This window comes from Salmo trutta, chromosome 33 (assembly GCF_901001165.1).
Source record: "Salmo trutta chromosome 33, fSalTru1.1, whole genome shotgun sequence".
Taxonomy (NCBI): domain Eukaryota; kingdom Metazoa; phylum Chordata; class Actinopteri; order Salmoniformes; family Salmonidae; genus Salmo; species Salmo trutta.
In genome coordinates this window covers 17,640,507-17,652,969 of record NC_042989.1, presented here as the reverse complement: position 1 = coordinate 17,652,969, position 12,463 = coordinate 17,640,507, and the positions used below count along the sequence as shown (strand labels likewise).

The 12,463-nt window shown below is 42.2% G+C and overlaps 2 protein-coding genes and 1 long non-coding RNA gene across 12 annotated transcripts in view; 2 read left to right on the top strand and 1 right to left on the bottom strand.

Moving 5' to 3' along the window:
- The window catches only part of LOC115172531 (CDK-activating kinase assembly factor MAT1), a 69,104-nt gene extending 66,681 nt beyond the window's left edge, over nucleotides 1-2,423 (top strand). For 4 of the 7 annotated variants that reach the window (XM_029730075.1, XM_029730074.1, XM_029730073.1 and 1 more), the window contains one exon: nucleotides 1,749-2,423. In XM_029730075.1, the coding sequence (XP_029585935.1) occupies nucleotides 1,749-1,887 (139 nt within the window). In that variant the 3' untranslated portion in view covers nucleotides 1,888-2,423. The remainder of the gene's footprint in view (nucleotides 1-1,748) is intronic. The other 3 variants (XM_029730076.1, XM_029730071.1, XM_029730072.1) reach the window with 1 other exon arrangement.
- LOC115172529 (tRNA (guanine(37)-N1)-methyltransferase) lies at nucleotides 1,984-4,793 on the bottom strand. 3 transcript variants are annotated; one of them, XM_029730067.1, is made up of 5 exons: nucleotides 4,713-4,793; nucleotides 3,898-4,523; nucleotides 3,497-3,621; nucleotides 2,756-3,395; nucleotides 1,984-2,317 (listed from the first exon to the last, which is right to left on the bottom strand). In XM_029730067.1, exons 1-5 carry the CDS (start codon nucleotides 4,718-4,720, stop codon nucleotides 2,262-2,264), a joined length of 1,455 nt encoding a protein of 484 aa, XP_029585927.1. In that variant the 5' UTR covers nucleotides 4,721-4,793; the 3' UTR covers nucleotides 1,984-2,261. The 3 variants fall into 3 exon arrangements, with proteins under 3 accessions (XP_029585927.1, XP_029585925.1, XP_029585928.1); XM_029730065.1 differs by having other exon boundaries at nucleotides 4,637-4,722; XM_029730068.1 differs by lacking the exon at nucleotides 4,713-4,793 and adding an exon at nucleotides 4,672-4,692.
- On the top strand, nucleotides 4,515-12,042 carry LOC115172533 (uncharacterized). 2 transcript variants are annotated; one of them, XR_003871449.1, is made up of 3 exons: nucleotides 4,515-5,089; nucleotides 9,695-9,818; nucleotides 9,902-12,042. It is a non-coding gene; the product is annotated as an uncharacterized LOC115172533 (long non-coding RNA). The 2 variants fall into 2 exon arrangements; XR_003871448.1 differs by having other exon boundaries at nucleotides 9,695-12,042.
- The last annotated feature ends 421 nt before the right edge of the window (nucleotides 12,043-12,463 follow it).

Below are 12,463 nucleotides of genomic sequence, written 5' to 3'. Positions count from 1 at the left end.
CTGCCTACATAGCTGCTGTGCAGAGTGCGCCGCTGCCTACGTAGCTGCTGGGCTGAGTGCGCCGCTGCCTACGTAGCTGCTGTGCTGAGTGCTCCGCTGCCTACGTAGCTGCTGTGCTGAGTGCTCCGCTGCCTACGTAGCTGCTGTGCTGAGTGCGCCGCTGCCTACGTAGCTGCTGTGCTGAGTGCGCCGCTGCCTACGTAGCTGCTGTGCTGGGTGCGCCGCTGCCGTGCTGAGTGCTCCGCTGCCTACGTAGCTGCTGTGCCGAGTGCTCCGCTGCCTACGTACCTGCTGTGCCGAGTGCTCCGCTGCCTACGTACCTGCTGGGCCGAGTGCTCCGCTGCCTACATAGCTGCTGTGCCGAGTGCTCCGCTGCCTACGTACCTGCTGGGCCGAGTGCTCCGCTGCCTACGTAGCTGCTGGGCCGAGTGCTCCGCTGCCTACGTAGCTGCTGGGCCAAGTGCTCCGCTGCCTACGTAGCTGCTGTGCTGAGTGCTCCGCTGCCGCTCTCACCTCCTTGGTCGCCTTTTGTCTGGTCACTGGTGTAGCCTACAAACTTCATGTTGTACACAACTGTTCAAACTATTGCGTTCCATGCCTCATTAAGCATAAGTGTGATTTCATGTGTTTTTTTCTTCAGGAGGGTAGTAGGCTACATGCAGCTATTTACAGAATCCATTATCGACATGTTCGTACAAATTTTGTCAGTATTGAACAAAATCACGACACAGTCTAGCGATTTCATGTTCTTCTTAGCTGTTGAGTTACATGCAGCTGCAGTATATTACTATTGCCATGATATCAGCATGGCATAACTATAGCATCTGTCGATACAAAATTAACTCGCCCATTGTCACTCTTTTTACCGGTCCGGATACACGCTCGGCTGCCCAGAGGTGGAATGCACTAAGACAGCCACGCATTCTAGCAATTTAATTATTTTTCATCATCATTGCGAACACTGGCTAAGCTGCCAGCAGGCAGTCAGGTAGTGTTATTTTTTTCAGAAAGTATATGGCAGCAACTATAAAGATTAGCCTACACACAAAATGCTGATTTTGTTTTTGCTCAAGTGTAAGGAATGCACCCTGATTGTGTAACTGCAATGTCCATTACAACAGCCTTCATAATATATGCTTTATAAAACCAGCAGGATTTTTATTTCAGCGGATCAGAAATATAAGCTACATCATGGTTCAGAAGAGGGTAAGTAAAAAGCGAAACGTGAAGGGAAGGGCAGTGTGGGCAGCAGTTACGGTAGAAAAACTAATGTGTGCGTAAAAATAACATGCGCAGAACGTGATCTAGATCTTTAGCGTTGAGAAAGGTTTGGGGGGTTGGACTGTCCCTCTTCCTGTAACTATTCCATTGGTCGTTGCTGTAAATTTAGAATGTGTTCTCAGTCAACATGCCTGGTTTAAAAAAAAAAATGGGGCTGATGGGATTCTGGAGGGCTAGAAAAACCTTGGGTGTGGGCTAAGTGTCTGGATAAAAACCACCCATGCTCAAGAAACGCTTCACATCAACGCCATTGTGTCCAGTGTAGCCTGGGTGATTTTTAAAGGCCTCACCACCTATGAAGACTGTCGATTGATCTTTACATCACATATACAGTAGCAGTGATGCTAATATAGGGATGTTGAAGGAGAGGGGATAGTAGACTATAGGTCCTTACATTAGGATACTGTAAACTTAGTTGCAAAATGATAATTTTAACTGACATGTTTCGTCTCTCTTTCTGTTTGCAGGTATCTGAACCACGTGCGCATTGCCCAGCCCCAGGACATGGCTGGAGGATTCAACTCAGGACTGGTGTGTCATCAAGCCATCCAGGATGCCGTTACTGGGCTGACCCCCTCTGGAACTGACACAAACTCAGAAATATGAAGCTGTCAATTATCAGAGGACTCAAATGACCCTGTTCTACATTGTGGAGGGAGCTGTGGACTTTGGTCTGAAGTCAGATCAGGATGTACATGTTGCCATTTTTGTATGATCTTTTTTATTAAAAAAACACAAACACATAATGAAGCCAGTTGTTGGATAAGAATACTATTGAAACAATGCCTATTTGTGGGACCTGGATAATGGACCAGTATTTGAAATACAGTCAACACATACCCGTTTGTATGTTCTTGTTAGGTCAAGGCATAACCATGATTTAGATCATGTCGGCCTTATTGACACTTAATTATAAAATAACATGAACAGAGTTCAAAAATAAAATTCAACATCTCAATGAGCTTCTTGGTCAAATATATTCAATTTGTTGTCGCCTCACACCTTTGTCTCTTTGGGGCTGGTTCTTCTATGGCTTCTGAGGAGAAGACAAATGGTATTAGTATTTACAGTCTTTCAGAGAATGCATGTGTGTTGTACTGTTTAGGGTTGGGGCCAATTCCAATTAAATGTGACATTTCAAATCTTGAATTCAATCTTCAAGTTATTGCACTGGAATTTGGACTGTTTGATATAATCTTTGGAATTTCTTATTTTTACATTTCCCAGTTAATGGAATTAATGCACTTAGTATCAGAAATTGACTGCAGGATTTGTTTTAAATAATTTCAACTACTATTTCCAATACAGCTAGGCTGTCAGAACAGTGACATAAGCCTGAGGGAATTGAATTGGAATTTGTTGGATAATATCGAAGATTGAAATCGAGAGGCATTGAATTGAAAGACTGACCTGGAGTTTGAATTGAATTTGTGGAATTAACCCCAACCCTGGTGCTGTGTGAATGAAAGATCACCTGTCTGTGTGCTCTCTCTGCTGAAGAGAACCTCTTTGGGGATGGTGAAGCTCACACACATCATCTCCTTGTTGGGGGCCACGTTCCTCACTAGATGCACAGAGCACAGCCCCTCTAGAGAGAACCCCAGGCTGGCTGAGGCCCTTTCCACCACGTCTTTCTGGGGGTCATCTTCCTTAGAGAACCCATAGCAGTGCACCTGCGGCAGATTCACATCACAGGAAAGTCCCTGGTCCAGCAGGCCTCTGAAGGCATCCAGGAACTCCAGGGCCAAGGCAGGAAGGTTCATGACCACATGCACACTGGCTGTCCCCTTCATCATGACAGGCAGCTGCTGCTTCAGTGGCCCGTGGATGAAGGCCCTGCCATCCAGGTTAAAGGTGGTGACCTTACGCTCCACCTTGTTCAGTTTGCAGTTGTGCTGCAGCCAGCGGTGAGACTCAGGGTTGAGGTCGTTGGCCAGCACAGTGCAGCCACGGCGGGCAGCGGGAATGGCAAAAGGACCCACGCCAGCAAACACATCCAGCACAGTGTCACCGCGTTTCAGAAGGGCCACCACACGCTCATGCTCGGTGCTAAGACGAGGGTTCCAATACACACGGGAGAAATCAAACTCGTATGTCACGCCGTTCTCACGCACCTGCAACAATGAGAGGGAGGGTAAGGGAGGATTGCAACGCCCACTCCTCTGATTTCATGACAAAATATGTTTAATCAAAAGCATAATCTCAAAGGGCTTACTTTGGCCACCATATTTTCCTCTCCAGCCATCACCTCCATCTTGAAGTTGCGGTAGGCGGAGTCGATGGTGTTGGTCTTATTGACCACACAGGTCACCCCAGGGTTCTTATCCATTATGACTTGGCCTGGAAATGGATTTGCAACAGAAGACAGCAAGACTGCATCATGTCAGTAAAACACAATGAATCAGCACTATCGTTTTCCTCACACACACTTAATGTATTTCATCTGTAGCTAATTGACCACTCAGGAAATACAATCCTGGGAGTGTGGTCAGGGATTCAAGAGCATAAAATACATTACCTGTCAATAGCATTACTGTTACCCATGCCTGTCTTCTGACAGATTGTACTACATTTATTGTGATGCAGAACAGTACATTATGTTTGTGGCACACTCACCTATGAGGTTTCTGTAGGGCAGCTGGTGCTCCCGCAGGTTCATGTGCGCAATGTGACCCACTCGACTAAACCCCGAGGTGACGTCCTGTCCTTCTGGCAGCACAGCGCGCAGAACCTCCTCACTCTTCAGGTTGTCATAGGTCAGCCGCAGCTCGTACCGCTGGAGCTCTTGAGGTACTCCAAATGACTGCAACGCCTCGGCCTCTGCATCGCTGAATGAGCCGGGTGAGGAGACACTGGCAGGGTCCAGCAACAAGAGCCTGTCGTCATCGCTGCCTTCAACCTCCACCACTCTTCGTATGCCTGGGCGCTGGAGTGCTACTTTTTTCAGGCTCTTAACCAATTTATTGAGGACTTCTTTTGGCACACGCAGGGCTGGGACAATAACTGTCTGGGAGAAGACTTCTTTATCCAAACAGGTCATACCTCGGACCTCAGGAGGAGCTGTGTATAGGCTGGGATCCATCCCGCTGTGTTGATGCTGCTCAAACAGCGGCTTCGAAACACTCTCAGAGCAAGTTGATGCTCGGTCCGGCTGCAGGACCACTGAACACAGGGTCCGGTATCGATAGCGAGATTTCACGCAGTTTTGAATTTGTAGTAGTGAGAATATACTAGGAACAATCCTGCAAAGACAAGTCGTAGAGGTCTCCTTAAAATATGACCTAAATAACAACCTTAGAAAAATGACAAACTAATAGATTTGACAAATGATTGGCAAACAACATTGAATGCTTACTTTTTGTTAATATTATTGCATGGAAAGATAATTACTTTATTCAGTAAAACCATAAACATTAAAACGCATTCCCCACCTCAACATCGCTTCTGCAGAGCACGCGCATGGTTATACGTCATCATTAGTGGACTTGCTGTGCATTTCTATCCAATCCGCGACGAATAAAACCAGAAGCGTGTTCATGTCATATGACCACCTCAAATCAGCTGTGAGAAGTTGCATATACAGGTCCTCATAGTGGAGTAGATTTTGTTGGTTAAAGGAAACTTTGTCTTCACCAGGCACCACGAACTGCACAGATGAGGTAGCTATTGTATTGGTTGTTGTAAGTAACATACTACTAACCTCTCGCTCGAGGGCAAATCACCCGGAGACTGAGTATCAATGTAGAAGGCACCACCGTTCACACTGATCATGATCATGGCAACGAGACCACCCCCTCTCCTGGGAAATGTAAGTGAACATTCCGCCCCTAGCCAGGAATTAAGAGGCATCAGTTTAATAACTGTGCGCTCACTTATTGGCATCCAGGATTTCCTTAACGTTTCTTTCTGCAACAGGCGTAGGATCCCTTGTATGTTCCACGGTTACATCTAGCCCACTACAGTTGATTTCTAGTAGCTATGCAGTCTATATTATAAACTGGGTGGTTCCAGCCCAGAATGCTGATTGACTGACAGCCGTGGTATATCAGACCGTATACCACGGGTATGACAAAACATTTATTTTTACTGCTCTAATTATGTTGGTAACTCGTTTATAATAACAATAAGGCACCTCGGAGTATGTGGCCAATATACCACGGCTAAGGGCTGTATCCAGGCACTCTGCGCAGCGTCATGGTATATTGGCCATATAACGCACCCCCTCATGCGTTGTTGCCTAATTATAAACAGGTGGGTCTAATCCTGGATGCTGATTGGTTAAAACAGCATCCCAGCTGGTGTCTATTCCACATGTTACCACCAGCTATTGAAATGCCTATTTACTATCTTCCATTACTTTTAGACTAGAAACTGGTTTTCAATAGTGAAGATTAGTATAAAACGTGTGGTCTCCCTGATATTTGCAACATTGTTTAAATATTGAAATTCGATCTCCAGCTGTAAAGTTAAATGGTCAAAAAGGAGGACTGGCACAGGTAGTGAACATGAATCACATGCTCAATCTGTGCAATTCTATTTCACATGACAACTTTAGTTCCACTTGCATTGTCTCTCTCTGCACTTTGGAAATCATGCACATTCTCATCTCATGCTGTTTGTCATTGCGAGTCCACATTTTACAGTGGTTTGGCCCCAGGGAGTTACAGTACACAACCCACTAGAATTCATGTTTTTTTTTATTTATTCTCGAGTAAACAGATGGTGACTGTTAGGCTACATATCTTTCTTTTCGATGTGGGGCCATTCCACTTTAACAGAATTAGGCTGAAACTTTCAACGTTTTAACAAACCATAACTCTATGCACTAGGACTACTTTGAACAATTTACACAGAAAATCAAACAAAAACACATTTACTGGAAGAACTGTACAGATGCTAAATTTGGTAACAGAATTACAGTACAATCTCCCTCCGTATTAAGATTCAAAGATGTCTGCAGAAAGAATGGGGTGTCAGCAATGAACTGCCTAAACATCAGACTGTTACCAAGGTTACCCCATGGATATTCAGTTTAAAAGAAGTCTGCCTAAAAAGAGTCTCTATAAGCCAGCATGTTGAGTAAAATGATTACCGGTTTTCCGGTTTTCTGTGCTGTTGGTCTTTTTGATGGTAGGAGGTGGAGACGGGGTATCCCCAGGAAAGTGTTGTTTACCCAACATTTTGTGGCGCCAATGGGTTCTGTATCTCCTGACGTGATGCACAATAAGTAAACAATAACCAAACGTAGTTGACCGAAGCACGTTTACACACTATCAGCTGGAAGTGTCTGTGAAATTTGCCAGCTGATTGTGTGGGACGATGTTCGGTTAGGCTCATCTATATAGTGTGAATTGTGTCGGTATTGAAAATAGAAAACCAGAAATACAAATCGATATACAGACCAGCGTACTGACGGTTACTTTGATAACACCTCCCAGTGGTTATTTTGTCTCAGATTACCTCCGACATAGGGACAAATTCGGAGGACAGTAAATTGAAATGACGTTTGTTCAACATTGTGACTTGTAATGGGTCTGTTCCGGAATGCTAAACCTATATGTTAGAGACGAAAGTGTAAGTATTTAATTATCGGATTCTAAAAGAGGCAAAGCTAAGACATGACTCCTTGAGTTTGAAAACATTTATTTAGGTTATTAAACTACAGTAAGTGAAGTGGATTTACACCCGGTAACAGAATTACAGTAACATAATTATCTCTTGGGTCCCTGATCTTTACTACACATAAATACATAATTACGGATATGAATGTCATTTTCTTCATGGTGATGTATCCTGAATAGGTACACAAAGGTAGAAATATGCAATATTGCATTTATGGGTATTATTCTACACACTAGCTATTAGTTTGAGGTCCGCCACCAAACTAGACCAAATTTGGTTGGTCCGGATTGGACCAAATCTGAACCAATCATAGATGTCTATCTTTCACAAGTTTGGACATCACAGTACAGCATATTAGAGTTCAGCACATCACAGTACATTATATTATACTGTACACTAGTGTGCTCTACTGTACTGAACTCTACTTTTCTTTACTGTACTGTGGTGTCCAAACATGTGAAACATAGATGTCTATGATTGGTTCAGATTTGGTCCATTCACCAATCATGGACGTCTATTTGGGCCAAATCAAGGCCGGTTTGGACCAGCCCAAAAAACCATGTCTGTGGATGTTGAAATCAAGGCCAGGGCAGACAGACCAAATTTCAAATACTTTTCAACGTCCATGGACGTCCGGTGTCGGTGGGTGCGGCTACTGGTTACAGTAAATGGAAAGAGAGGGGGCTCATGAGTAGGAGTCAGTAAGACCCGGGAGAGGTAACATTAACTGGAGAGAGAGGGAGGGTTGTCCATACTGTTTTCACACTCGCTTTGACCACGACAGAAAGAGCAAGAAAACAGTTATGAGCTGAACATAACAGTATGCAGGTGGAAGGAAGGACAGTAGCAGATGACCAAACCGTGGTTTGTGACTACTGTGATTTCCCATTGTAATTACAGTAATTCCGTTACAGATTTTTTTTCAGTTATTCTGTTACCAAGTTTTAATCACTTAATTCATAAACAAAAATGGATATCAGAAAAACACCAACACATTTGTAGGTCTACCTTTACTTGTTACTTCTGTAAACTTTCCTTATCCTCCCTCATGCTGTAGAGAAATTAGAAAATATCTTTAAAAAAACATTTCCTTGTGCATTGAAATTCCTTTACCAAAACCCAACATATCTTTAACTTTTAAGACTTTTTGTGGTAGCTGTTTTCTAAGACTCCTTTTCAATCTGTTTGGCCAAAAATCGCTGGTCACCATAGCTGCACCCACCCGTAGCACGCGCTCCAGCAGGTATATCTCACTTGTCACCCCCAAAACCAATTCCTCCTTTGGCCGCCTCTCCTTCCAGTTCTCTGCTGCCAATGACTGGAATGAAATACAAAAATCTCTGAAACTGGAAACTTATCTCCCTCACGAGCTTTAAGCACCAGCTGTCAGAGCAGCTAACAGATCACTGCACCTGTACATAGCCCACCTGTAAATAGCCCAAACAACTACCTCTTCCCCTACTGTATTTATTTATTAATTTATTTATTTATTTAGCTCCTTTGCACCCCAGTATTTCTACTTTGCACACTCATATACTGTCAAATCTACCATTCCAGTGTTTTAATTGCTATATTGTATTTACTTCACCACCATGGCCTATTTATTGCCTTTACCTCCCTTATCTCGCCTCATTTGCTCACATTGTATATAGACTTATTTTTCTACTGCATTATTGACTGTATGTTTGTTTTACTCCATGTTTAACCCTGTGTTGTTATATGTGTCGAACTGCTTTGCTTTATCTTGGCCAGGTCGCAGTTGTAAATGAGAACTTGTTCTCAACTTCCCTACCTGGTTAAATAAAGGTGAAATAAATAAAATAAAAAATAAAAGCCATTACTTATGCCTTCCCATGTTGCTGCTCATGGGACCTCTTACATGGAAATTACCTGATAAACATTATTTATTTATCACGCATCCCACTGTAAAGTGACGCTAAAGTGAACCCTAGAGTTATTGACAAGACAGATAATGACCCCTAATATGAGGTCAAGCATTGCAACACAAGTCTTTAAAATGACTGACGGTTACTCTTTACGATGACTGATTACAGCTAAACAAACAGGCCTACAGGGGAAGTGGAGCACCTCAGACATTTCAGTGCAGCACAGAGGGAGCCTCTCCTCTAGCTAGTTCACATATCTCCTCTTGTAGTCAAGGCTAAGGGAACTCTGTCATAAAGATCTGTTGTGAAGGCTTATGTCAAAATGCTGATCACTCTTAGAGCGCACTACAGGTCCGCTACTGCATACTGTGATAACCCCAAACTTCCCCTGCATTATTAGTCTGATGTATATTTAGCCCTCCTGGTGTAATAATGGCGCACTTCCTATCCACCACTGCTGGAACCATGACTATATCAGATCCAACAACTCATAGGTTAATCCAGACTCTCATACTCTGGTTTGCTTTGACATTGACACCAGGGTTGTGGCTGGATCTCCAGGATATCCCCTATTAGAGGCCAAACCGAACCAGGCATCATCGTCAATATACCCGGCTCTGGCAGCTGTTCTGCAGGCTAGGGCTCAAATCCACTCTCCTCATGTCCTATTCCATTCACTGATCCTACACTACATTCCACTGCAGTGTTCTCATCACAGTAGCACAGTGGGTCTCAGAAAGCTTTCCTCTAAATTGATTAACTTCCTGGATTATGTTAGAATTTGAAATTGTTCTTTGAAGTAATAGTACGTTATTTTAAACTGAGCTGATTTGATTTGACTGAGCTATCCATATGTTTACCACCCCCTTCTCTTCTGTCTCTCTCTTACTCTATTATCTCTCCAGAGGAGGCAAGGGCTAAAGGGGCCTCCTTCCCCTCATCTGTCTTCAATCTGATGAAGGCCATCATGGGCAGTGCCATCCTGGACCTGGCCTACGCAATGGCCAACACTGGTGTAGTGGGCTTCTGGTGAGTAGAACAGATGGAAGCATATTTTAAAGTTAAAATATAGAGCTGCCCCCTAACTCCTTCATTTTGTGTTCACTACTCAGCTCTTTCTCTAGAAGCTCCACGCCTCTACACCTCCTTTAGTAACGAAATGATAACTGTAGATTCTTCTAGATATAGTAATTTGAGCTGCAGAGACTGAGTGGACAGGAGTCAGTATTCACATCAGTGTGTCACTTTGATGTGAATGTGGTGAATATTGACTCCTGTTAACTCAGTCTCTGCACTTGCTGCTAGTGTCCAGTCTGGCAGTTTACTCTGTACACCTCCTACTGATGCTCTGTGATCTAACAGGTGAGTTGGCATTCAGATCTCCACTCAAATATCAGTTCAATTTCATTAGGCTGCCACTTTGTAATGTCCATTTAGCTCTTAATTAAAAAAAAAAATGTATTTAATATTTTGTATTATTTGTATTTTTTTATTCACTCTATATACGAACAACAACTTAGACGCACACAAACGATGACGACATCTCATCTGCCCAGACCTGCATGCTCACCCCCATCCCTAGTGCCTCCATTATTGTTTGCCACTTGGCCTTAAATTGTAACAAATAATTTTTCTCGGTCGCCCTTGCTATTTCATTATTTCAATACTAAATCATTAGATGTTTTCATTGTGTTAATGATGGAGCTTTGATTTTCAAGTTTTTAGTATCCGTTTTTTCAAGATGAGCGATGAGAAGAGAATTGTCCAGACTATTGGGTATCTCATGACACCCCCATATGCCATGTCTTGAAATATGCAGACATACGGATATTTGTTTTTTTACGTTGTAATACTTCTGTCACCCAACATTCTAGCTCCGCCCACAACTTCCGGAATTTATAGCATTCCTAGAAAGCATGGATTATTGAGTTATTAGTTTTACACTTAGGACATGACTCTGCCATTGCGATATAGCATTTGTGAGTTTTGTTTCTTGTATAATACTTCAGTTTATACTGTATTTTCATTAGTTATGCTCCAATCAGTTATTTTTAATTCTTGGTTCCAATAGTTTATATTTTTTTTCGAAGAGATTGTCAGTTGGATTTGCTCTCTGCAAGGTTTTGTATATCTTCCCTATCATATGAACATACTTTTCGCACTCAATTAAGATTCCCTCAAGGTAGCTTTGATGTCCAAAAGATTTCAAATCTACATTTCGTGATAAGTTGCATGTATTTGAAACTATCTACATTGGTCAGTCCAAAATTACTTTTTAATTTTGTCATCCAGATAAATGTATTTCCTGTTACCAAGTCATTTACAGTTTCTATGCCTTTAGTTTTCCTTGTGGAACAATTTATTGTTGAATTCTGAAATGCTATCCAAGGATTGTTCCATAAGGTTGTGTTTTTAGGGAGTGATATTGGTTCTTGTAGAATACGTTACATTTTCTTCCATATTGTTATAGTGTTCTTAAGTATGAAGTTAATGTTTTTAGCTTTTATCCTCTGAAAATAAACACGTAAAAAGATTCTGGAGATGAGCATGCGCATCTTCAATATGCATTTTAACTATATGTAAAAGCCTTTGTTAGCGAGTTGATACAATTCCAAGTCTGGAAGGTTAAAACCACCCTCAGACTTAGGAAGATGCAAAACTTTCCTTTTTATTCTATGAGTTTTATTTCCCATATAAAGTCTTATGACCGAGTATACTTTTTTAAAGAATGTCTTTGGTGGGGTAATTGGTAATACCGAAAATGAATACAAATACTTTGTCAGCCATGCCATTCTACAGAGGTTTATTCTACCTGTAAGATTCATGGGAAGATTTTAATTGAATTAGATCTGCTTTCATATTGTTGAGTAATGGAATATTTATTTATGTTTGTTACTTCTTAAGCATCCTAAGTATTCAATATTTTTGTGGTCCACTTAAAGGCTTGCTGTAGATCGTCAGTTATTATTTTTCCTATTGCCATTATTTAGTTTTTTCCACCTTTATTTTATATCCTGAGATTTTTTTATTATTATGAAAATATTTTCATAAAATGTATTTCAGCTGGAAAGGTGAAAGCTTCCAAAGTTTTGAATAGAAAAGTCCATTCAAGATGGTTGAAAGCCTTTTCAGCATGAACTGCCATTTATTGATAAATCTGTCTTGTTTGTTTGCGTATTGTATTAAACTGAAACATGTTATTGTATTTGTTTGTAAGTGTCTATTTTTAATAAACCCTGTTTGATACAGTGCATTCGGAAAGTATTCAGACCACTTGACCTTTTACACATTTTGTTACGTTACAGCCTTATTCTAAAATGGGGTCCTCAGATCCTCAAAAGGTTCTGCAGCTGCAACATCTAGAGCATCCTGACGGGTTGCATCACTGCCTGGTATGGCAATTGCTCGGCATCCGACCGCAAGGCACTACAGAGGGTAGTGTGTACGGCCCAGTACATCACTGGGGCTAAGCTATCTGCCATCCAGGACCTCACCTCAGGCGGTGTTAGAGGAAGGCCCTAAAAATTGTCGAAGACCCCAGCCACCCCAGTCATAGACTGTTCTCTCTACTACCGCATGGCAAGCGGTACCGGAGTGCCAAGTCTAGGACAAAAAGGCTTCTCAACAGTTTTTACCCCCAAACCATAAGACTCCTGAACAGGTAATCAAATGGT

Bases quoted from the DNA above. Each gene is read 5' to 3' on its own strand.
- LOC115172529 (XM_029730065.1), bottom strand. From the start codon at position 4,695: ATGTTTATGGTTTTACTGAATAAAGTAATTATCTTTCCATGCAATAAT. The intron at 3,622-3,897 runs GTGAGTGTGCCA...ATCCATTTCCAG, and splicing joins GCCCTACAGAAACCTCATAG to GCCAAGTCATAATGGATAAG. The intron at 2,318-2,755 runs GTGATCTTTCAT...TCTTCTCCTCAG, and splicing joins CAGAGAGAGCACACAGACAG to AAGCCATAGAAGAACCAGCC.